Raw genomic sequence first — 27,250 nt, forward strand, 5'->3', positions numbered from 1 at the left:
TGAACTCAGATGGACGAAGCAGAACACCTTGTCCTGGTACAGCCCTCTCTCCTCTTTAAAGATCTGTGTGAACACTCCTGAGTACACTGAGGCTGCTCTGATATCGATGCCACACTCTGTCAGGTCTGATTCATAGAAGATCAGGTTTCCTTTCTGCAGCTGCTCAAAAGCCAGTTTTCCCAGAGACTCAATCATCTTCCTGCTCTCTGGACTCCAGTGTGGATCTGTCTCAGATCCTCCATCATACTTGATGTTCTTCACTTTTGTCTGAACCACCAGGAAATGGATGTACATCTCAGTCAGGGTCTTGGGCAGCTCTCCTCCCTCTCTGGTCTTCAACACCTCCTCCAGAACTGTAGCAGTGATCCAGCAGAAGACTGGGATGTGGCACATGATGTGGAGGCTTCGTGATGTCTTGATGTGGGAGATGATTCTGCTGGCCTGCTCCTCATCTCTGAATCTCTTCCAGAATACTCCTCCTTCTGTGGATCATTGAACCCTCTGACCTCTGTCATCATGTCAACACACTCAGGAGGGATCTGATTGGCTGCTGCAGGTCGTGTGGTTATCCAGAGGCGAGCAGAGGGAAGCAGGTTCCCCCTGATGAGGTTTGTCAGCAGCACATCCACTGAGGTGGACTCTGTAACATCAGTCAGGACCTCATTGTTGTGGAAGTCCAGAGGAAGTCGACACTCATCCAGACCGTCAAAGATGAACAACCTGGAACTCTTCAAACCTGCAGATTCCTGCTTCTTTGGTTTCAGGAAAGAAGTGATGAACAAGTTCCACCAAGCTGTACTTTTTCTCTCAGCACATTCAGCTCTCTGAAAGTGAAAGGAAATGTGAACTGTATGTCCTGGTTGGCTTTGTCTTCAGCCCAGTCCAGAGTGAACTTCTGTGTTAAGACTGTTTTCCCAATGCCAGCCACTCCCTTTGTCATCACTGTTCTGATTGGTTCATCTCTTCCAGGTGAGGGTTTAAAGATGTCTTCTTGTCTGATGGTTGTTTCTGGTCTGGCTGGTTTCCTGGATGCTGTTTCAATCTGTCTGACCTCATGTTCATCATTGACCTCTACAGTCCCTCCCTCTGTGATGTAGAGCTCTGTGTAGATCTGGTTCAGAAGTGTTGGGTTTCCTGCTTTAGCAATCCCCAAACACACACTGGAACTTCTTCTTCAGCTTAGATTTAAGTTTATGCTGGAAACAAACTGGAGCAAATGTGTCTGAACGAACACAAAACAAATAAGATCATAAATAATTTGACAGTTCTAAGAAATGCATATATAAACGTATTGCCCTCCATCCCTTGAGATATCAGTAAATGTCCCGTTTATTCAGCATGTAAAATATTTAGAGAAATACTCTTACCGCTCTGCAGACGCTCAGCCAGCTTCTCCTGCTTCATTCTCCTCAGGAAGTGCAGTGTGATCTTCAGAAAAGCCTCTTTGCTGCTCCTCCTCTGCTCTTTCTCCTCACCGTCCAACACGTTCTCATCCTCCATCTGACTCTCTAAGAATTCTGGGTAATCTGAACTCAGAACCTTTTGGAACTTCTTCAGTTCGTTCTTCACAAAAGTGACAATGTTCTCCTCCAGCAGCTGGAACAGAATATTATATGAAGGACACAATCAAAGTCAAATCATGGAACCAAACATCAGATCCATGTTGGACAGACTGACAATCCACTGGTCTAAAAAGTGCAGCGTGGAGATTATTGTGAACAGTATAGATGGAAAGTAGTTGTGTACATGTACAGACCATAAATATGGAGTCCAGGTGTGTTTGATGCTGCTGGGCAGAGATACCACTGGGAACCTCTGAGCTCTCCTGGTCGACTCTATGGAGGAATCATTGTGATGAAAATTGTATGTTTTACAGTATTTACTGTTTACCTTTATGTGTCTTAGTATTATAGGTTTCACCATGTGGTGCTTAATGCTTTACAATGTTGTTTACTATGTTACTATGTTGTTGGAAAGCAGTTCTCATGGGAAGGTAGCTTGTTAAAGGATTTCATATCTGACTGTCCTTGATAGGAAATAAAGTGTCATCATCTTAGGGTAGTTCCTCCCAGCTGCATAATAAACTATATAAATAGTAATATAGACTAATGTAAAGTAACATGTTTCTTCACTGGCTCTGTTATTACACTTTTCAGACTTATTGCACTCTGACGCTGATGGCAGTCTGTATGTTTGTCTGACCCTTTGCAAAAAATAAAACAATGATGTCAGGATTAAATCTTTATTTCAGGAGGCTCACTAGAAGAAAAGTCCCATTACATAATTTAGGATTAGCTCCCATTGTGTCTGTCTAAACAGAGAAAAATACAAGGAAAGGTCCTTAGAGTTAAAGTGTTGATTACAACATTGAATCAGATAGTTTCTCCTGACATTAAATTATAGTTCATACTGCTGATCCCACTGTGACTCAACAGTCCAGTCTGCATTTCTGTGTAGCTTCTGGTTTACTGTGTTGGTACACCAGCTTGTCAGATTTAGTATTTCAAGCTCTTATTGACACTGTGGACAGCAATGCACAGCTCACACAAGATAATTGGACTTTACCTCTCCAGTGCCAATTGGTAGTCACAATAGACATGTGGCAGGTGAAGTGAGTGAAACATAAGGAAAATAAAAAAATAAAACCAGAGAAAACCAAAGCTAAGCCTGATTTCACACTGAATACTTCTCTGGGCTACATGTATGCAAACAGGCACAGGTATTGTTCAGAGAAGTTGGTAAAAGGTGATCTTCTGCAGTTATCCATAACACCCTCCTCTGCATAGACAGACATGTTGACAGTGGCAGAACTCCAGCCTGATGTGATGCACCGTTATGCTGCTGTCAGCTGAGGTACTTTACTTTTTGGGGAACAAAACTTTTGATGTGGACATTGTGCACAATGTAATAAGACAAACAATTGCAAGAGTTCTAAACAAGTCTAGTTTTCTATTGGCCTTTTCATTAGGTGTAACTTTACTAACATTGTCTCCATGTTGGCCTGCCATTGTCCTCAGAGAACTTCATTATAAGTCAGGAAATGTTTAAAAAATGGAAATCTGAAAACTGAGTTTTTGATACAAACACACTGTTTTTTTATTGTAGTTTTTTGTAATCAGTTTTAAATCCTCACCTTGGATCAATAGAGTGACGTCCATCTTTGAAGCATATAGGAGGTTCCATAGAGTTGTCACTCTTCATTGACACACAGCTGGGTTCTAGTGTTTCCAGCTTCCATCTGAAATACATAAAAATAAAATATAATCTACACCCAACCAGAACACAGTCAGACGATATGTTGCGGAGTCATTTGACATTTTCTCTCTGTTTTGTCTGGCTATCCAACAGAACTGTTTTCTGCCACTCTAGATACCCCAGTAAAGAGCTGCAGGAAAAACAAAAGTGACTTGTATGTTCTGCAGTTAGCTGACTTCACAAGTTTTCACTGTTTTAAGTTGGTCTGAAACTAAACCAGCACGCCAAAGTCTACTAACTGATCCTCCTATCAACAACATTGTTTAGATTACTTTCCCAACATCAGTCTGCATTTTTTAGAGTTAAGAAGTAGAGGTGGGTCAGTTTAATCCCATCGTTTAACTCACTGATTTCTGCCTGCTGCCACTCAGGGAGTAATTATACCCATTTGATTAATTCCTCTGTTTACAATTATTTGAGTTAAGGAAGGATGTAGTCATATTTGTATCACTCCTGATTAATATAACGCATCTTACTACGTATAGGTGAAATTAACATACATATATATACACATATATACATACACACACATATATATGTACACACATATACATATTCATATACATTCTCTTCACAGATAAGAGCAGGTTCACACTGAGCACATGTGACAGACAAAGAGTCTGGAGACACTGTGGTGAACTTTATGCTGCCTGCAACCTCATCCAGCATGCCTTTCGGTATGGCAGTGGTTCAGTGATGGTCTGGGAAGGCACATCCTTCCCCCACGAGCCATTGTCAGACATTACACTGGTGCAGTGGGCCCTGGGTGTATACATATACTATACATATATATATATACACACACACACACACACACATATATATATATATATATATATATATATATATATATATATAATATATAATATATATATATATATATATATATATATATATATATATATCGTATATATACACACACACATGTGTGTGTATGTGTTGTATATATATATATATATATATATATATATATATATACATATATATATCGTATATATATATATATATATATCGTGCAGTGACATCGACTCACGGAGCTAATCGGCTCCGTCCAGCTCATGCAACACCAGCATTCGCCGTGATATTAATCAAGTGAACCCACTCTCACGCTGAGAATCCCTATACTTGTGACTGAGCGGTAACGTAGCTCAGGAGCGTAAGACTGGGGGTATACTAGAACACTATACAAGAATGAGTAGCTGTGGATGCGGGGAGGGGCCCGTTAAGAATGCTTCTGCAAAGAGGTCCAGAATTTTGTGCTACACCCATTATTATTATTAAACCTTTATTTAACCAGGAAAATCCCATTGAGATTACTAATCTCTTTTTCAAGGGAGTCCTGGCCAAGACACAACAATTCAGTACATTTCAGACAATTTCATAACAATTTCATAAGACTATTTAAAAACATTTACAAACCATAGATTTCATTTCCAAACCTTTGAGCAAGAGTTTAAATTGGCCTATTGAAACCAGTTCCTTTAATTTCCAGAATTTTTGTAAATTGTTCCATGTTGTGGGGGCAGAAAAGTGAAATGCCACCTTACCAGCTTCTGTGCGGACACTTGGTACAGACAGTAGCAGTGAGTCTTGTGAGCGTAAAGAATACAGTCCAGCCCCTTTTGGTTGAATATATTCACACAGATATGAGGGGAGCAGACGCAGAATACCCTTATAAATAAACATATACCAATGACTGAGTCTACGATTTTCCAGTGCTGGCCAGCCCACACGTGTATAAAGTTCACAGTGGTGTGAACATGATGTAGCTGGTAGAGTTTTGCAATATAAAAACATCTAAAAACTTAGGTGCAGACTTGCTGTTTGGGACTGTGAGCTGCACTTTATCAGAGGTGCTGAGGTTTCATGTGTGTGGATTTGTGGTGAGATTTCTGCCCATCAGAAGTGTTTCAGTTAGTTTCAGTTTCACATGCAACATGGAGTCCCAAACTGTGTCGGACAAACAGTCTGAAGAGGATACTCATGAAATTAGTTAGTCTTGTAATATTATGTTTTCTTTCTTAAAGACTGGTTACATCCTGAAAATTCGGTGTTAACGTCACTTTGTCTGAGGCCATAATGTGTTGTACAGTATCGCCCTTAGGCGACAGCACGTATGAATGTGCCATCCTGGAGGAGCTGGGCTACCTGGATAACCAAACTCAACTAACAAGGTGAGGTTGGCTGAAGACTGTTTCTTGTCAAAGTCATTCAACATGGCAAGACTGAGCACAGCAACAAGACACAAGGTAATTAAACTGCATCAACAAGGTCTCTCCCAGGCATTCATTTCAAGGCAGACAGAGGTTTCCAGATGTGCTGTCCATGCTCTTTTGAAGAAACTTAACAATAACAATACAAACTAATACTAATAACAATAACAATACTTATTCATCATTCAGCATTACCAACAGGGAGGCATCTAATTGGTCCCAGATTTATTCTGTGGCATGACAAAGACCCACAATTAAGAACAATTTTCAGCTTAAAGAAGGACAAGGAGTCCTGGAAGTGATGGTGTGGCCCCAATGGAGCCTTAATCTTTACATCATCAAGCCTAAAGGGGATTACATGAAGAGAGAGAAGCAACTGAGGCTGCCTAAATTTACAGAAGAAGTGTGGGTAGTTCTCAAAGAGCAACCTGATTTGAGAATATAAATGTATGAGATGAACTTCTCTGGGTAACAGCTGAACATGAATCAGTAATATTTTAATGTTATTAACAGCTGACCTCTTTGCAGCAGAGCATTGTCCTCCTTTAAAATCATTGAAGCCTCCCATTAACCGGTCACTCTTGAAGGAGACACAGCTGGGCTCAGGTCCAGGTCCAGCAGAGTCTGGTCCTTCATAAGTTGTCCTGTTAGAGAGGAAGACCACCAGGGATGGAAATTCACTTTTTAGTCTTTGGCCAGAGAAGCTGCAGGAGAAACTAGCAGCTTCTCTAAAGCTCAATAAAAGCATCGTTGGTTTCTTTTCCCATAAAGCTACAGCCACCACCAACTCTTTCAGTGGACATATGGGCATGTCAGTGTTGTTTAGGGACAGAGTGGAAAACACGTGGACCTGTCCTTTAATCCTAATCTGGCTCTGACCTTCATCATCATTCTAGGAGAACATGGACATTAGAAGGACAACTGGTCAGACTGGATTTAATGAGGACAAACATCAGCAGGGAGCAACATGAGGAGGGAGACATGAACATTTAGCTCTGATTGGCCAACACTGTTTAATACTGACTGATACTCACTGTCTGTCAGACACATGTCCTCTCTTAAAATCAATGATATCAACCATTGACTGGTCACTCTTGAAGGAGACACAGCTGGGTCCAGGTCCAGGTCCAGAGAAGTTTGGTCTCTGCAGCACTGGGCTTCAACACAACACACACAGAGCTTTGAGAGTGAATAATGATGGTGGAGTGATTTGAGTCCTGGACAGTTAGAGATCCTCATCTCACCTCTGAGCTTTGGTCTGGCTGTCATGTTCCCCACACAGAGTGCTTTTAGAGGGAGGGACTCCCTCCTCTCTGTCCTCACACTGACTCATGCTGCTCAACTCACATCCACTTTCACCTGGAGAGGAAACACAAATCATTCATCTGCACATCAACTCAAATCCTCCTTTCCATCATTCCTCCTGGAAAAAGATCAGCTGCTCCTCCACTGATTGGCTGCTAGTTTCTGTTTCATATCAGTGGCAGCTGAATGCAGTCAGACAGCAGCGTGAGGCAGAGGAAGCTGCCATCAGCTGCTGGACTTCTACTATCAGTCCACTAGATGGAGGCATGAAGCTGCAGCCCAGCACACACACCTGCATGGAGGAGCGACTACATTCATTGAAGGACTGATAGGAAACATGACACAAACTCTGGAGGGGAAAGGGGTCTGAGTAGAAAGGACACTCATATGAGAAGGGCCCACAGAGATGCTAGAATGAATAGCCGTGGATGTGGGGAGGGGTCAGTAGAGAATGCCAATGTACACGGTTCAGATTTTTGTGCTATGTCCTGGTCACATTACAGATGGTGTTTTAATTATTGGTGCTGATTTTAATCAAATAGACCTCAGCTCTACCAGCATGCAGCACCCCGCCCCCACCAAAGACAAAATAGTCATCCCCTTCAGGTCTGACAGGAAACGTTAGCAGGGATGGGCGAAGATACGTCAAAATGTAAATTTAAAATAAGATACCACATATGTAACCAGTTAACAGATCAAATACGCATAAAAATTTATGGAAAGCTGGAAACCTAAAGTTTCTTACCATGAACTTCTTCAGGTCTGATCAATTTTCTGTTCTTATTTACATTTATTCATTTAGCGGACACTTTTATCCAAAGCAACTTACAATTGCTATACATGTCAGCGGTCACACCTAGGGGTTAAGTGTCTTTCTCCAACATTTACTCTGACTTCTCGGTTATTTATATGAAAACGGCACGCAGTTGATTTAGCGTTAGACTATGATGTGAAAGGATGCCATATGCATTGGTACCAGAAACCAAAAGACGTGACAAAGCACAGATATTTGATGCTTTGGTAATGAGAACATGCTGGACTCCACGCTGGTGGAGACGCTGGTTTGAAACTCCAATGTAGTTTGTTTTCTGACAGCTGAAGAAAGGAAATGAACATCAGCTGTTCATCATATTATTTCATTCCACTAAATCAATAAGCCAACATGTAGATTTCTCTTCAAACACAAGAGTTCTTCAGACTATCAAATGAATTAAGAAGTGAACAACTACTACAAACATTAGACAGCAAGAAACAAACCCTAACTAAAGACGATCTTGTTGTAAAACTATCAAAGCAACTTCAAAGCCTCCAAAGTGTTGAAAAAAAAGTGTTGTCTAAAAAAATCAAAAGACACCATGATCATATTCTGGGTTCTTCAATAATTAATTCACATTCATCAGAAGATAAATAAATAATACAGATGGAGATAATCAATAAATAAAAGAACTGATCCGGCAGGTTGTTGTTTATGTACAGGTGTTTTTTTTACACAGATACCAGCTACAGACTGCAGTGATAATGGTGCGTTCCAGTTATACTGGGAAGTCGGAATTTCCACGTTGTCAGTCAGAAATTTCAACTGGAAACCCCCTTAAGTCAAAATTCCAACTCAGAAAGTTGTAGGAACCACACTGCCCACAACGTTCCTAGATTGATGCTCTGTGGATTAACAGTAGTGAAAGCTGTAGTTTGTACTGTTTATTAGCACTACTGTGTATTTGTGTCTCACAGAAATTATCGTACACAAAGTATTTTCCAACTGCTGTCTGTGGACATGTTGCTACTGTGTTTAGTATGCGTAATGCGGCATTGGTAACAACGGCTAACCTGGCTAGTTGTAACCAATGGCTGGTCGAGTGAGGTTTTATCGACTTGTTAACTGGAACGCAGTCAGCTCAGGTGTGATGTCATTCCCAGCTCCGACTTCCGAGGTAAATGAAACCCTAATTGTGATCTTTTATTAGTATCCACACAGGGCACATGTTTGCAGACAGGGGCGTAGGACTGGGGGGGAAAAAAGGTGACTGACAAACCTGGCTAATCAAACCCAGGGAATAAAACACAAGCCCCACCTCCTAGAGGGTCTGACATCACAACATTCATAAATTATTTTCCAGGTGAAGAGACAAACCTCTGGTGCCCTCTGATTTGCTGCTGTGTAGAGAGAAAAAAAATGATCACGTTTGTGTCAGAGTACGAAACTTATTCAGGCTGTCAGACCAGTTCTGAATCTTCCTCATATCTCAGCAGTAAAGTCAGCTCAGCTCTGTTTTTTTGATTAAATCGGATAGTAATCATGTGCATTCAGCCCCGACACAGCTTAGCTAAACGTTTAAACAGTGGTGTGTTGAACACCCTGTTGGGTACATTTTAACTATTGCAGGGTTTATATACACATTGCTGCTGGTTGGGTAACACCTCACAGACAGCAATGAGGTGAAACATACCTCAAAGCCTGTTCGATAAGTTTCAGACTATTTCAAGAAAACATTTCATAGCAGAGAGGTGGACACTGTTTACGCCCCAAGGGAGAATGGCAGAGAGCTGCACTGGGGAGCCCATGCAGCAAGTACGCGAGACTACAGGAAAACCAGGAACGACAGTCCACCAGCCCAGCCAGAGGCAAGACCTCTTAAGTGCAGGCAGAGCCTGTGGCCTCGCAAACCCGAGACCGGCCCAGACCCTGGATGAGGGCACCGCACCCCTAGAGAGCCACCACCAAGGGAGAGATGCCACCATGTGCCCCGGAACAACAAGACACAAAATGGCTCCCTCAATAGAATTAATTAAAGGTCAACTACAATCTGTGCACTGTAACTAAAATCTTTAAAATGGTAAAAAGTCAAGCAATCAAGTAACTATAACAATTATAAATAATTCTTGCTGGGATTTCACAGCCCTACTTTAAAACCTAAACTCAGTCCACACATGCAAAATTAAATGATACTGGTGGTTTTGAGTGGGTCTCTGAAAATGAAGAGAACCATAAGATCTGGTTCCCTCCCACCACTTTTTTTACAGGTGTTAAAAAGATCAGACTCACTCAGCTCGTTCCTGTGGATGTCCGTCAGATCAGCAGCTTGCCGGCGTCTCGTCCAAGTCCATCTGTAAACTGAGAGACCTGCTGATTTATATTATAGATGACTCCTCCTATAATCAGTCCTGTCTCTGCTGCTGCTGTGTCACCATGTCTTCCTCAAAGAATGTTGTCCAACTGGTCTGAAGGCAAAGTAATCAGTTCCAGTAATCGGTTATCCTGGTAGTTTGTGTCGGGCAAGCTGTGACATGTAATCATCTGCAGTGAGCTGGAATATTTCTGTACCTGTACTACTCTACAATAGGCCCCACAGGCGTTTAATACATTTCTCTCTGACAGCTGAAGGATTTGTTGTTCTGAAGGCAATGAGTGAAATTCTCTCTGATTCTTTCAATCAAACAGCTCACTGATAGTTGTATATTTAGATGTGCTGTCTGTTTAGTGGTAGCAGTAATAGTACTAGTACTAGAAGTTAATTATATTAGGACTGGAGAGAATGGGTCTCTCGGGACGGATGAGTAAACGCAGCTGGTTTGTACAGTCAGTAATAATCTCCCCAAACTCTACAGGCCGAGGGAGTCTCCACATTTATGTTCAAAAAGAAGACCGTCTGCAAGAAGAACTCTTTTCGTTGTGTCTAAAAATCAGGGGGACAACTAAAGTCTGGCAAGTATTTCAGTGATATGTTGCTCTACACGTACAGGACTACATATATTTCATTATCTGACTGAAGCTGAGCGCTCATGTTGCCTTCTGTCATGTTCATTAAACTCTGAGCACTTTTTACTTTCTTCACAACAATCACACTTTCAATCAAACAGTAGATCCAGTGAACATGGAGAAGAACATGAAGGACTTTCTCACTAGTACTTTTACTTGAGGAAATTACTGGACTACTTTTACTACTTGTAAAAGTACACAAGTATTATCAGCTTCATATAGTTAAAGTATTGACATTTACTCATTTAGCTGAAGCTTATCCAAAGCAACTTACAACTGCTTTATATGTCAGAGGTCGCACGCCTCTGAAGCAATTATGGATTAAGCGTCTTGCTCAGGGTGACAATGGTGAATGTGTCTTATCCACTGAGCCACTGGCAGCCCTATGCCTTTTTCAATTCAGTTCAATTAAATTTTTATTATATAGTGCTAAAGCACAACAACAGTTGTGCTTTTCATAAAAGAGCAGGTCTAGACCATACTCTATGATGCTATTTACAGATACCCAAAAGTTCCCACGAAGAGCAAGCACTAGGCAACAGAGGGAATGGGAAATCCCCCGGCAGTCTAGGCCTATAGCAGCATAACTAAGGGATGGTTCAGGACTACCTGAGCCAGCCCTAACTATAAGCTTTATCAAAGAGGAAAGTCTTAAGCCTACTCTTAAATGTGGAGATGGTGTCTGCCTCCTGAACCCAAACTGGAACCTGGTTCCACAGGAGAGGAGCTTGATAGCTGAACGCTCTGGCTCCTAGTCTACTTTTGGAGACTCTAGGAACCACAAGTAACCCTGCATTCTGGGAGCGCAGTGCTCTGGTGGGGTAGTAAGGTACTATGAGCTCTTTAAGATAAGATGGTGCCTGACCATTAAGAGCTTTGTAGGTAAGAAGAATGATTTTAAATTCTATTCTGGATTTTACTGGAAGTCAATGCAAAGAAGCTAAAACAGGAGAAATGTGATCTCTTTTCCTGGTTCCTGTCAGAACACGTGCTGCAGCATTCTGGATCAGCTGAAGAGTCTTAATGGACTTTTTCGAGCAGCCTGATAATAAGGAATTGCAGTAATCCAGCCTAGAAGTAACAAATGCATGGACTAGTTTTTCTGCATCATTTTTAGACAGGATGTTCCTGATTTTCACAATATTACGTAGGTGAAAAAAGGCGGCCCTTGAAATTTGCTTAATGTGAGACTTAAACGACATGTCCTGATCAAAGATAACTCCAAGATTCCTCACAGTGGTGCTGGAGGCCAAGGCGATGCCATCCAGGGAAACTATATCTTTAGATAATGCGTCACAGTTTTATCTGAGTTTAACATTAGAAAATTACAGGTCATGCTCCAATCAGTGCGACTAGCCTACAATATGAAAGATTACTGTTCACTGATCAGCTTTATAGGTTACATATTAAACAGTGATTTCTGCAGTAATGTAGCCCAATTCAATTTTATTTATATAGCGCCAAATCACAACAACAGTTATCTCACAGTGCTTTTCATAAAAGAGCAGGTCTAGACCGTACTCTGTGATGCTATTTACAGAAGCCCAACAGTTCCCACCAAGAGCAGCACTAGGAGACAGAGGCAAGGAAAAACTTCCTTTAAGAGGCAGAAACCTCGAGCAGAACCATGACTCAGGGTGGGCGACCATCTGCCTCCACCGGTTGGGGGTGAAGGAGAGAGAGAGGGAGAGAGAGAGAGAGAGAGAGGGGAGGGAGGCAGCCTACACAATATCCACACAGAGGTACAGACAGTAAAGGTGATGTTGCTATAGACTAAATGAAAAATGGTACAGATATTTATAATAGTGTTAATGGTAACAATCATAATGTTAATGATTATAATAACAATAATAATAATAGGACTAGTAACAATAGTCGTTGCAGCAGAGGGTGTCGAGCAGGAACACGGGGGCAGCAGGTGACCCGCAACCACAGTAAGTGTTTTCAGTGCAACTGTGCAGCGTTATAGCCTAAACTAAAGACAGACACAGATTTTATTCCGGGCTGAGGATAAATCTACGTTGTGTGGAGATCTGTCCATATACTATCGACGACAGATTGATCATAAAAGCAGTCATGTTCAAGATCATGTTTGGGGAAAAAAACTAATAGCCTATCTAACCAGGATTTTAAAGTTTTTAAAGATGTAAATGCGTTCAGATATGTGGTTTGATATCGACAGAATGAATGAGGAAATGAAACGGTGTGTCAGACAGCCGCCTCAGGCTCCGCAGGAGGAGAGAAACTGACTGTTTTCCAACTTATCCTGTGAACCTAAACTCCTCCCGAGGAGGAATGATAGTACAGATCTAACACAAGACAGGAACAGAACTGAACAAGTACTAAGGCAGACACTGAGATAACAGGAGCAATCAGACCAGAACCACCACACAGAACAAGCAGAAGACATAACTACATAGACCAACTCCACAAGACATAAACAGACAGGACCAAATCTAAACGCAAACACACAAACACACAAACACACAAACACACAAAGAAGACTGGATACAAGACGACAGACAGGACAGAAACCCAAAACACAACGGACCTTAATGACAGATACAGAACTGACAAATGAACAAACTCACAGAGAAACTCAGGACAGGATCGACAACATACTTTTTCAGATGCACAGCGTTCAGAAATAAGGACAGTCAGAGCGGTGGGGGGAAGATGTGTGGCTGGAAACATCTGAGCCCTCAACACGAAGACTGACACTGAGACGAGCACAAGAGTCACATCAGACTGGACAGTGAGAACCACTCAGCTTTTCTGGAGACACCTGAACACATCATGGCACAGTATTCAGAAATAAGGACAGTCAGAATGGTTGTGGGAAGATGTGCCAAATAAGATCCAGACTCGCCTGACAACCCATTCTCACTCGCAACTCTTCACATATGGACGCCTGGCCAAGAACTGTCGGCATTCAATTACTGTTGTACAGAACAAAAGATGCATTAAACCAGCCAACCGGAAAGTTCTTCTGAACTTCTGAATAAAAAGACTGATAAAGTGATTCTGACTGACCAAAGCTTAAATATTTAATAACAGCCAAACACCAGTTTAAGAGACAAAAACTACAAAACTGTTGATAGCATCATTTTCTCAACCAGCTTCTTTATGAGTGATCTAAACATGTAATGACAGAAAAGACTTTTACTGTCTGTCTTTTTGAAAATGTAAAAATGTCTCTGTCAACCTGTGCTGGTTCCCTGCTCACCACATCAACATGTTACTGGTCATTAAGGACTGATGGCCAGTCAGCTGGATCCACGGGAGGAGTAGAAACTGTGGGGCCGGGTGTCGTGGTGAGCACAATGATACTGCTATCCACTGGGCACAGGTACACCTATGAGGAAGATTAGCACAGAAAATAAGTAATTTTAGTAAGTTGACATGTTCATACACTGGGTGCTCCTAGAGGTGAATAATTGTTCATTTATTGTTGATGTAGGCCTAAACTTTCCAGGATGGTCAGCTTCTTGGATGATACCAATGATTTTTATCATGACTTTAGATGAGATGCCTTTGAGGCAGCTTTGGAGGAGGCTCCATGATGTTGCTCAATAATCTGCTCACATAAACAGCTACTACTCACTCCCTGCCTGACAGATTTGACTTATAATCAAAGGACAGGGCATCTCTATAGGTGGTTACATGACCATGTTCAAACCTGGCCTATCTGGTTTTGTTCTGTTAAATGCTTCATAACACCAGATGTGAACAGTTCAGCTCCAAAGATAATGCTAGATGCTAATGCTTAAATTGAAGAAGACCCATGTCCTAATGACAATATTAACTTATTAACTTAATCAACTGACTTTAATAATATGATTTATACCTATACTATGGCATAACACAAATACTAATTTTATGCAGTTTGTGAAAGTTGTTACTTGTTAGCAAGTATAGCATTAGCATTGTTAATACCAACGCAGCTAACTAAGGCTAATGTAAGACCTTTAGTTCAGATTATTTAAAAATACAGGCATAGGAATATGGAGCCTGTGGGCTTACGTAAATTTATCTTCTTGCCTCTCTTCTTCAAGGGTCTTCTGTTGTCATTTTCTTCTTGTATTAAGCAGACTAGAAGCATATATGGCGTATTGCTGCCCTCCACTGTTCGTTATTCGTCTTTTTTTTTCTCGTGGTTTATAGTTTTCCTAGTCCAATAAATTTACAGTGTCCCCCCAAAGTACTCCAATTCAATGCATTGTCTGTTCTATGAATTGTCTGAGATGGTGTGAATCCTTCCCTCAGTGTAGTGATTCATTTATTCTCCTGATGTCTGCAATGTCCAAGAATCTCCTTGCTGCGTCCAGCACCACCTTAATCCTCTCTGACTCTCTCTTAATTTCTACAGCACAATAAACCACCATAGCAGTAAATGCCAGAGATTGCTTCTTGTCCATGCAGATTATATTCTGATCATCTCCCTTCCTTTCAGGCTCCTGTTCCTTTTGCCATGCTGCTCGTTCATCCTTCCTTTCTAGTCTCTTGGTAGCTTTGGCATATGATAGACCCTCTGATGTTCTGATTTTACTCACTTTTATTTGTTTTCCAGACATTGCGCATGGTGATTTCCTGCACAATGAATGCACTTTACTTGTTCCTCTTCACACTCCTCACTTTCACAGTTGTTCTTCCCACATCTTCTGACTCCTCTACATACTGCTGCTATACCTTTCTATACTCCTGACAACAGAAGCACCTTAATGGAGCTCTTTCACAAGGTCTCACTAATAAAATAAAATAATCACTATGTTTATGGTGCCTAATAAAGAGGTCTTTCATTTTATTATTTTAAATTTCTTTTTCTATGCCACCGCAAAGGTTGCTTAGTGGCTCGGCCAGCTCTGTACTGAATCATTCATAGTCCACAAAATGAACCACAAAAAGAACATACGGGAAAAACAGAGTCATATTTACATTTTTAGTTTCTGAATCCAAATACTAAAAATTAGGTAGAATTTTGCTTAGAGGCCCACAGAGGTCTGGACCAGCTCTGCTCTCATGCTGGGAATTGCAGCCAGTTTGTGACCAAGTGTTAACGCAACTGGTAGAGTTTTGCAATATAAACATATAAAAACGGAGGCGCCAACCTTGCTGTTTGTAACTGTGAGCTAACGGGGTTCTTTGTCTGTGACATGGTTTGAAGGAGATATTGCCACATCAGCAGAGCAATAACGCAAGCTAATCCCCTGCTCAGTATAGGAAATATCCACTTGTCCTGAGTTGTCCTTATTGTGAGTCACTATAACCTATAAAGCTGTATTCAAACCTGTCTTGAGTGAAGTTAAAAACATAGGTTGGTTTTAAGAAGATCAACATATTTGAAAATATAGCAGGGTAAAGTTTATTTCCTTTTTATACTTAAGTATTTTGTACAAGGTACTTATTTACTTTTACTTGAGTAGTATTTTACTGGATGACTTTTACTTGAGTAACATTTTAGTGTGGTAAAAATGGAGTACTTTTTTCACCACAGAGACACACTGCTCCATGTCACTGCTTCATACTGGCTGCTGTCCAGTAGTGAGAATTATTATGTCACTTAGTATGTACTAGACAGCAGTAGTGATCAATACATTAGTATTGTACAACAGTACAACAGTGTTTTACTGAGCAGCAAAACACAGGAATTCAACAATTTGCACAGTTTCATAAAGGTGTGGCCGCAGTCCATTCCACTTCATACAAAAAGTGTTGGGTCTTTCATGGACGAGGGCGTCCACAAACTTTTGGCCATATACTGTATCTTCCAGGTGAATCATGTCAGTAGTCCTGAGCTGAGAAACACAACACACACATTCACAGTAACATTCTGCTTTTAATGGCACAAGAGCCAGAATTCAAAAGAACACATGACTGAAGGTACAAGTCAACGGCATTTCCACCATTTAGTTATCAGAGCTTCCTTCTTTAAAGGACTGGAAATGGAAGACGTTTACAATGGAAATGAGGAATCTGTTCAATCACTTTGAATCACTTTGATGAATTTATTACAATAACCTGAAAGATTTCTGTAACTGTGATCCTGTACAGACTCAACTCATCTGTTCAGCAGTGAGAATGTTAATGTAAAAAACCCACCTCTTATAATCTAGAATGACCTCCTTTTGTTGTCTGTTGTTGATTGTGTCTCTGTAGTTATGTGTAAAGCATCCTTGGGTGCCTTGAAAGGCGTGATAAAAATATAAGATATAATTTTTATTATTATTATTAGGAAAAACCAAGGGGTACACTTTAAAAAATAATCCGGTGACAGACTGAAAATAAACACAATATTTACTGAAAAAAATAACCAGGTGGTGTGTGTGAAGATTTGCAGTCATCCAGGTCATAGTAATCCAAGTAAGGTCAAAATCAAGGGCAACTTGGTTGAAGATAACCAGGGGACACAAAAAGTAATTGATCGTTAATTTAAGTAATATATGAATTGTATGTCCAAGAATGACAGCCTTACTGCTGCTTCTGCAGATTCAGATGAGAAAAATAACACACCTAAAGGTAACATTTACTTTTTATGCCGAATAAGACATTGATGTGAACATAAACTTATATTAATTGTTGTGAATCCTTAATCAACATCAAACACTATTATTTTATTTCACACCGTCATTATCTTTCATTAATTATTAGCTATTTATTTTTCTGTTCAGACATGTTTGAAGATATTTCCCTTTTTCTTACAAAGTCCTCCTGAGTTTGTTGAAACATTTCTTTAAAAAAAAACCAAAAACAGTTTTAACCATGACAGAATTTCCATCATCCAAAGTTCATTGAATTTATTACAATAACTTGAAACATTTCTGCAACTGTGATCCTGTAAAGACTCAACTGATCTGTTCTCTAACAGAAGGAGACTCCCCCTCCTCCAGAGAACAGAGAGACACTGAAGAGGGACCAGAACTGGACCAGAACCTGAACCCAAAGCCAGGATAAAGAGGTTCAGTAAATGTGGTGTTGAAGGTGTGGAGGTGGATCAGTGTGTCAGAGAAGACTCTGAAATAGGACACAGTGCCAGCAGGACAGTCCAAATACACTGCTACCTTACCAGAGGAGGAGGAAGGAGGAGGAGGAGGAGGAGGGAGGAGGAGGAGGAGGAGATGGATGAGGCTCTGTTATTGTGCCAGACACAGTAACCACCATCATCAGAACACCTCAGACTCCAGGACTGATCATTCATTCCAAACACACAATCTTCTCTGTTTCCTCTCCTGCTGATTCCTTTGTAGCTCACTGATATTTCAACAGTTCCTCTCCTTTCAACCTCCCAGTAACAGCGACCAGTGAGACCATCTCTACACAGCAGCTGCCTATAGCAGTCAAACCTGTCTGGATGATCAGGATATGGCTGATCCTCCTTCACACATGTCACCTTCCTGTTGTTGTCAGACAGTTTGATCTCTCTGTTTACTGTGTTTGTGTCGATTGTGAGTTGACAGGAATCTGATGAAGAGAACGAGACACAATACAGCTGCAGTTATTAATTTATCTAGATTGGCACTTTGATGATGACATCAGAGCTTTGAATGAGTGATGTCACAGTCTGAAGATGGTTGAATATGTGCTGCTTTGTTTTCATGAATCAAATGAAAAACACACTTACACTTCCTCAGACCTGGTCTCAGCCATCGGACTCCGCGAGGCTCCATCCTAAAAGGAGGAGGGGGGTCAGACCAGCACATCCACTTTCATCACACAAACATAGACATTACATTCCTCACATAAATAATTACACAACATGTGCATCCAGCCTGCTTCTCTCTGCTCCCCCTAAACCTCTTCACCTCTGTCACTCTCCTCATACACAGAGCCACCCACAGGATGTTGGTTTGTGTGAAAGAACATACAAACCTCTTTTTGGACCATCCTGTCTCCATTAAGAGCCCCACTGACGTTCATGAGCTCCTCCAAAGTCTTCTTACCAGAAATAGTCTCATTCAGCTCTACAGGTAGCAGTATCCCTTCATCTAGTCGTTTCCTTATTTGAATACTTATGTTCTAAGTTGCTTCAATCATTGATTACCGCCTCGCTCCCACCTGTTATTTTTAACAATCATTGTTACAGTGTCTTGACTAAATAAACCAATGCAGCTTCACTAATTTATAATTAGATATGTTCTCCTTGTCATATCTAATTTATTTGTCTTTGTTCATTGGAAATGTAAATATTGAAAATAAATTACCAAATATCTGAGAGAAGTTGTCATGACTCTTTGGTGTTTAAATCTTTAAATGTCAAAGTCCCTGAAGTTCCCAAGAACTAGAAGAGTGACTTGGCTCCTAATATTTACAATCCATGTTCGCTGTGAAGACTTTTTTTCACTACAATTGTTCTACATTGATAAAGGAACAGTCCAACATTTTGAGAAATACACTTGAATGTAGCATCTCAAATATCTTGTCCTTTAGTCATCTGGTTCAAGCATAGTTTTAACTAAACATAACTGCTTTGGAGTTATTTAAAGCTTTATGTTTTCTTTTTTGATGGGGTTAGACTAGAAGTTTCCCCCTGCGTCCGTTCTTTGTGCAAGGCTAGATTAACCATGTCCTGGACCTTTTTCTGTACAGAAATGAAACTGATTAACTCCTAGCAAAGAGCGCAAAAGGATATTTCTCAGAATGAGAGAAAGCTAAGTTAACATGCAGAGATCTGTCCAAACTTCATCAGTTATTATTGACAGGCAATCATCATCTTTGTTTCTGGAGATATTCTCCTTGGAGACTAGAGATGCAACGATTATAGATTTTGATGGTACGCTTACAGTGTGAGAATAAAGTTTTTTGATAATTATGCATTAATTTATTTTACAACACTAAGGATGTATAGCATTCTTAAATGAGAGGTTTTATATTAGCATTATATATATATTATATTCACATTAACATTTCTTTGTTGGCTTTCAGTGGCTGCTTTTCACACAGAAATAATACAGTAACCAAATAATGCAGTACATAAGAGAAAGTCTATACATCTGAAATGGAATGAAATCTAAGTTACCTCTGTAAACATCCATGTCAGTAGTATTTCCCTTCTGTTCCCAAAATAAACATTTATCATGCTTTGTCAGGTCTGTCAGCAAGACCACAAGCAAATTTTATTTTTTATTTTATTTAAAAGGGACAGTGCATATTAATGGACATCTTAGCTTTTCAGCAATGTAAATATGCCAGAATTAGCCCGAAGGCTATTTTTCATCTATAGTCTGGACCCAGATGAAACCATGATATCCTATGATGTGACTTCATTGTTCACCTGCATCCCCACCATAGAAGCAGTAGAAACCGTAAGGAAACGGCTAACACAAGACAACACCCTGGACAACAGAACTAGCCTCAGCCCTGACCAGTTCTGCAAATTACTCGACCTCTGTCTAAACACCACCTATTTCCAGCACAACTGAGGATTCTACAGACAGAATGGCTGTGCCATGGGTTCACCAATATCCCCGATTGTGGCGAACATCTACATGGAAGAAGTGGAGAGCAAAGCCCTCAACTCCTTCAGAGGAACAGCACCGAGCCACTGGTACAGGTATGTGGACGACACATGGGTCAAAATCAAAGTCTTGGAAAGCCTTCACAGAACACATCAACTCTGTGGACAGTAACATCAAGTTCACATGAGGAGATGTCCACAACAACAGTTTGGCCTTCCTGGACTGCGCTGTACACATTGAGGAAGACAAGAGCCTGCAAATTGGTGTTTACAGAAAACACACACACAAACAGATCAATACCTACTCTTCGATTCCCACCACCCACTGGAGCACAAGCTGGGGGTCATGAGAACACTGCACCACAGAGCGGAAAACATACCAACAAGCGCCAAAGCCAGAGAGAAGGAACAGAACCACCTGAAGGGGGCACTTACAGCCTGTGGATACCCTAAATGGACCTTTGTGAAAACAGCCACAAGATCCAAGAAGAACAAAACTACAGGGGAGGAAAAGAAGGTCAAATACAACAACATTGTGATGCCATACGTGTCTGGAGTATCAGAGAAACTCAGGAGGATTTTCAACAAACACAACATCCCTGTGTTTTTTAAAACCAAGAACACACTAAGACAGATGCTGGTCCACCCCAAAGACCGCACACCCAAACACAAGAAAAGCAATCTAGTGTATGCGGTCCAATGCAGTGAGGAATGCACAGACCTGTATATTGGGGAGACTAAACAACCACTACACAAACGCATGGCTCAACACAGAAGGGCCAACTCCTCAGGTCAAGACTCTGCTGTCTACTTACATCTGAAGGACAGAGGACACTCGTTTGAGGACCACCAGGTGCACATTTTAGACAGAGAAGATGGATGGTTTGAAAGAGGTGTCAAGGAAGCATCTACACCAGGGTGGAGAAGCCGTCATTGAACAGGGGAGAGGGTCTATGCCACCACTTATCCCCCACTTACAATGCTGTCCTTTCATCACTTCCCAGGAAACTCAACAAACGTAACCTATTGGCCTCAGGTGAGGATGCCAACGATGGCCGTTCAGTCTTGGCGTTGGGTAGTCCTAACAACCATGACAACTGTTGTTGCAACAGCCAGGAACACTAATGAACTAGTGGTATCGACGATCCTGGCAAACGTCCCCACTGAGGTTAATTGCTTAGTTTCCTACTAGTCAGTCAGAACTGAAGTCCTTTGGATGAGGGATGTAACGTCTTCTAGTATCTTCAACCAAGTCCAGTTGTTAATTGTTTTCACTGTGCAGAGGTTATGGATGCCATGATGTCCCTTTTTTGAGAACAGAAACAGTCGTCCATCTGAATCTTTACAGTTCCAAAACCGTGAGCGCGGTTTATAGTGAAATCGCCTAGTGAAATATACACAAATATGTCTTTTCGTGTTCAACCAGGGTTTCTGTTTTGAGAGAAGGAAAAAGCCTTCTTACACCTTTGATTGTTCATATAACACTCATATCCACCATCAAACAAAAGGCCCTCCTCTGTAAGACTAACTGTCAGTCTTTATACCTGAGAATATCCAGTTTCCATTGTGGATCCTCCAGTCCAACAGACAGCTGCTTCACCCCTGATTCCTCTGGATGATTGTAGCTCAGGTCCAGCTCTCTCAGGTGGGAGGGGTTGGATCTCAGAGCTGAGGCCAAAGAAGCACAGCCTCGCTCTGTGATCAGACAGCCTGACAGCCTGCAAAAACGCAAAACATCATCTGTGGATCCTGCTGTGTCAGTCAGATACAAGAGGAAACAATCTCCAAATAATTGTATAAATTAAACGGGCCATTGTACGTAAAGCGTGGGGGAGTGCCGCATCCACACCCCAGACACCTCAGTATCACACAGAACTTACTTCCTGTTGTCAATAGGTGGCGCTACGACTATAACTGAATTGGCATGTAGATGTGTTCGGGGCGGGACCGTTATCAAGTTCATAAAGTTTTGTACAGATTTGAGCATGTGCAGCGAAGTTACGATGACTTCCTCTGTCATGGCGAAGCATGGAACTTCGCAGCCATGCCACAGATACGTCATTGAAGGAAAACTCACAAGCATTACAACATAACATCCTCAATGTTTAATGATTTTTGACATAGTTTTGAAGTACATATTGTCAATCTGCAAGATGTGGTTCATCACGGCATAGAAGTAGTCACTTCTGTTACCAGTAGGTGGTGCTATGACTTGTAGATGTGTTCAAAGCTCTTATCAAACAGTTACAAAAATGTCCTGTTTCATGGCGAATCATCAATTTTAGGTGCCACAGGCACAACGTTTGATGAAAGAACTCACTGTTTGTACAACTTTTAATAGTCAGTGGGTTTAGGCTGCTCAGCTAAATTGGAAGGTGATCGACCTAATTCTCTAGGAGGAGTTTGTTGAAGTAAGTAGCCTGTAAATCACCAAAAATGACCATTAAATCCAAAATAGCCGACTTCCTGTTGGCTTTAGGCAATGGCTCCAAGAGAGTTTTTTGTGCATCTAGACATGATACATGCCGCAGAAATTTCCTACATGTAGGTAAAACGTGCCACGGGAGCGCTATGACTATGAGTTTGGCATATGGATGTGTTCATTTATCATACATATCAAATTTGGTGCAGATGTTAGCATGTACACTGAAGTTATAACAACTTCCTGTTTTGTGGTGAATCGTCGATAATGGACGCCACGCCACAGGCACGCTGGAGGCCCTAATAATACAATTACTTTATCAGTGAGTTAACAGTAACCGTGTCACTGTGATTTAATGTTAAAGGGACATATCTTGCACCCAGCACAAAGCCACGCAAAGCTCAGCGCAAGTGGCATTGCTAGTTTCCAACCAACACAGTTGACATTTTCACACCCAGTGCCAATGTTATGTAACAGCTAATGCACTTGCGCAAACCTGTGCGTCCATGGGAGTGTTGTCATGTTCTGTGTTCTTCTACACATTTAAGGTCTCACAAACAGTCCAGGGTCATACAGTGAAACTGTTCGGATCAATCCTGAGCTCCATCAGAGCTTCTAAATTTTTTCTGAAGCTAAAAGTTGAATTTTCTGTCCTCTGCCCTTTCATATAAAGTTTATAACTACAGTTTTATTCTTTTGCTGCTAAAACGCCCCACAATATTTGCTACGACTTCACTGCGTTCATGGAAATGTTTAAAATAACTGACAGCAGCCTCTCTTATCATGAAAGTAAATCATTAAAGAAAATACTCATGCATCAATAAAACTCACAATAAAAAAAAACACATGGAAGCGCAGTGAGGATCAAGATGTGTCATAGAGGAGACAGCGTCAACTGTATGTCTGTTAACAGAGTCCAGTCTGCTTCACTGATAAACCACAGAGCTGAAGAGTAACATTAGGCTTTATGATAAGAGACAGTTTTTATATTACATATACATTTCTATCAATATCACCAATATTATCACCAATATAATATAATATCATCAATATTTCTATCAATATCAATACCACCAGGTACACTGAACATTTCTTCCGATGTTAAACTAGCAGAATTCAAGTTCAATACGAGCCAAACTCAAAGCTGCCATGACCTTCACGCTGTGCTCTTAAATTGTGAAAATAGGGCCCAAATAGTCTACAGCCATGTTAGCAGCTCTGAGGCTGTACTAGCTAAATGCTTATTATCAGCATGCTTACAATGACAATGCTAGCCTGTTCATGTTTAGCATTAGTATAGTTTGTTACTAATTTACTAGCTGAGGCTGATGTGACTGTCATAAATTTTGCGATGTACTGGACATAAACCAAAGTGATGACAGCAGTCTGAGGATCACCAACGTTAGTAAAGTTCATCCTGAGGGGATGAAAAATCCATTCAATAGTTACAACAGCAAACATTAACATGTGTTAATGAAGAGTGACGTTTTAGCCGAAAAGGGAGAATAAAGACATGTACTAGACATGTGCAAAGCGCATTAATCAAAATATGACTAGTGAAAGAAGACGAAAAAATTTAAATGGTGAACCATTAAAAGGGAAAATGAATCCTGACCTGAGCATTTTCAGCGTACAGTGCGGACTCTCCAGTCCAGCTGACAGCAGCTTCAATCCTGAATCATGCAGGTTATTATTACTCAAGTCCAGCTCTCTCAGACTACAGGACTCCAGGCTGAGAACTGAGGACAGAGCTTCACAGCTTCTCTCTGAGAGGTTACAGCAACTCAGTCTGAAGAAACAACAGTAAGGAAACAAGTAAGACAGTATTTTATTTTCTCCTCTTGAAAGACAGCAGAGTATTTATTGATGAGTAAATCCCACTTACAGAGCTTTCTTGGAGGCTTTGACCACTGGCAGCAGTCTCAGAAAAGTCTTCTCCGAAGCAGAGTATTTCTTCAGGTCAAACACGTCCAGATCTTTTTCTGATGACAGTAAGATGAAGACCAGAGCTGACCACTGAGCAGGAGAGAGTTCATCTGTGGAGAGACTTCCTGAACTCAGGGACTGTTGGATCTGCTCCACTAGAGAACGATCCTTCAGTTCATTCAGACAGTGGAACAGATTGATGCTTTTCTCTGCAGAGGGAGTCTCTTCGATTTTCTTCTTGATGTACTCGACTGTTTCCTGATTGTTTTTTGAGCTACTCCCTGTCTGTGTCAGCAGACCTTGTAGGAGAGTCTGATTGGTCTGCAGGGAAAGTCCCAGGAGGAAGCGGAGGAACAAGTCCAGGTGTCCATTTGGACTCTGTAAGGCCTTGTCCACAGCACTCTGGTAGAACTGTGTCACTGCAGATTCATCTTTCCTTGTTTCAGACTTCTGGGAGGTTGATTGTTCTTCTGCCAGCAGGTTGACACAGAGTTGATGAAGGTCAGATGGAATGAAGAGCAGCCAGAAACTCCTGAACGCTCAGATGGACGAAGCAGAACACCTTGTCCTGGTACAGCCCTCTCTCCTCTTTAAAGATCTGTGTGAACACTCCTGAGTACACTGAGGCTGCTCTGATATCGATGCCACACTCTGTCAGGTCTGATTCATAGAAGATCAGGTTTCCTTTCTGCAGTTGCTCAAAAGCCAGTTTTCCCAGAGACTCAATCATTCCTGCTCTCTGGACTCCAGTGTGGATCTGTCTCAGAGCCTCCATCATACTTGACGTTCTTCACTTTTGTCTGAACCACCAGGAAGTGGATGTACATCTCAGTCAGGGTCTTGGGCAGCTTCCTCCCTCTCTGGTCTTCAACACCTCCTCCAGAACTGTAGCAGTGATCCAGCAGAAGACTGGGATGTGGCACATGATGTGGAGGCTTCGTGATGTCTTGATGTGGGAGATGATTCTGCTGGCCTGCTCCTCATCTCTGAACCTCTTCCTGAAGTACTCCTCCTTCTGTAGGTCAGTGAACCCTCTGATCTCTGTCATCATGTCAACACACTCAGGAGGGATCTGATTGGCTGCTGCAGGTCGTGTGGTTATCCAGAGGCGAGCAGAGGGAAGCAGGTTCCCCCTGATGAGGTTTGTCAGCAGCACATCCACTGAGGGACTCTGTAACATCAGTCAGGACCTCATTGTTGTGGAAGTCCAGAGGAAGTCGACACTCATCCAGACCGTCAAAGATGAACACAATCTGGAACTCTTCAAACCTGCAGATTCTTGCTACCTTGATGTCAACAAAGAAGTGATGAACAAGTTCCACCAAGCTGTACTTTTTCTCTTTCAGCACATTCAGCTCTCTGAAAGTGAATGGAAATGTGAAATGTATGTCCTGGTTGGCTTTGTCTTCAGCCCAGTCCAGAGTGAACTTCTGTGTTAAGACTGTTTTCCCAATGCCAGCCACTCCCTTTGTCATCACTGTTCTGATTGGTTCATCTCTTCCAGGTGAGGCTTTAAAGATGTCTTCTTGTCTGATGGTTGTTTCTGGTCTGGCTGGTTTCCTGGATGCTGTTTCAATCTGTCTGACCTCATGTTCATCATTGACCTCTGCAGTCCCTCCCTCTGTGATGTAGAGCTCTGTGTAGATCTGGTTCAGAGGAGTCTGGTTTCCTGCTTTAGCAATGCCCTCAACACACACTGGAACTTCTTCTTCAGGTTGGATTTTAGTTTATGCTGGAAACAAACTGGAGCAAACGTGTCTAAACAAACAAAGAAGATCATTACCTGAGTTACAAAGCAAATATGACAATTTCATTTTTCTAATGAATTTATATAATATATATATATATATATATATATATATATCAGTAAATGTCATCAGTAAATGTCCCGGTTATCCAGCAGGTTAAATCTTTAGAGAAATCCTCTTACTGCTCTGCAGACGCTCAGCCAGCTCATCCTGCTTCATTCTCCTCAGGAAGTGCAGTGTGATCTTCAGAAATGCTTCTCTACTGTTCCTCCTCTGCTCTTCATCCTCACCCTCCAACACCTCTTCATCCTCCCTCTGACTCTCTAAGCATTCTGGGTAATCTAAACTCAGGACATTCTGGATCTTCTTTATTTCATTCTTGACAAAAGTGACAATGTCTCCTCCAGAAGCTGGAAGTCAAATCATGGAACAAAACATCAGATCCATGTTGTTACAGACTGGCAATCAATTCAACCAAAAAGTGCAGCGTGGAGATTATTGAGAACAGAATAGATGTAAAAGTAGTTGTTGTACATGTACAGACCATAAATATGGAGTCCAGGTGTGTTTGATGCTGCTGGGCAGACTGACCTCTGGGAACCTCTGAGCTCTGCTGGTGGACTCTGTGGAGGAATCATGAAGAGTTAGCTCACATTATGTCTGTCCACACAGAGACAAACACAAAACAAAGGTTCTTCCAGCTGAAGCGAAAACCAGACAATACTCGATAAAACCAAAGCTAATTTGCAATTTCACACCAAACTGAATGTCAAATGAAAGTTAGAAATGTACTGATCGGGCTACATGTAAGTAAACAGGCACAGCTGTGTTTATAGAAGTTGGTATGGCTGTTCCTTTTGTACTTAAAGAACATGCATATATTGTGTTGTTTTCCACTTGTTTGACACACAAGACATTTTTGAGCTGAACATTCTCCTCTTCTTTGAGCTTAAGCAGCCTGTAGTTCCCTCATAACACCGTTTTCTGCAAACAGAACTCAGAACAGCCTGACGTGACGCACCGTGGTGCAGCCATCAGTGTGCTCTTTTTGCTAACTACTGATGTGAACATTGTCAGCAATGTAATTACCTGAACAGTAAGAACATCTGGTAATACAAAAAAAGTTTTCCATTGGCCTTTTCATTATTTGTATCTTTACAAAATTAGTCTGCA

At 41.3% G+C, this 27,250-nt stretch overlaps 1 protein-coding gene across 1 annotated transcript; it reads right to left on the bottom strand.

Annotated features, from left to right (window-relative positions):
* Positions 1 to 1,329: 1,329 nt before the first annotated feature.
* Positions 1,330 to 7,099, bottom strand: LOC119884829. Its single transcript, XM_038695130.1, has 6 exons — positions 6,713 to 7,099; positions 6,503 to 6,625; positions 5,987 to 6,112; positions 3,134 to 3,238; positions 1,757 to 1,835; positions 1,330 to 1,596 (listed from the first exon to the last, which is right to left on the bottom strand). The coding sequence occupies exons 1-6, from the start codon at positions 6,847 to 6,849 to the stop codon at positions 1,330 to 1,332; spliced, it is 837 nt and encodes a 278-aa protein (XP_038551058.1). The 5' UTR covers positions 6,850 to 7,099.
* Between the last annotated feature and the right edge of the window lie 20,151 nt (positions 7,100 to 27,250).

Source organism: Micropterus salmoides, unplaced genomic scaffold, assembly GCF_014851395.1.
Source record: "Micropterus salmoides isolate LMB-PRFRI ecotype aquatic unplaced genomic scaffold, ASM1485139v1 Ms_hic_scaffold_3704, whole genome shotgun sequence".
Lineage (NCBI taxonomy): Eukaryota > Metazoa > Chordata > Actinopteri > Centrarchiformes > Centrarchidae > Micropterus > Micropterus salmoides.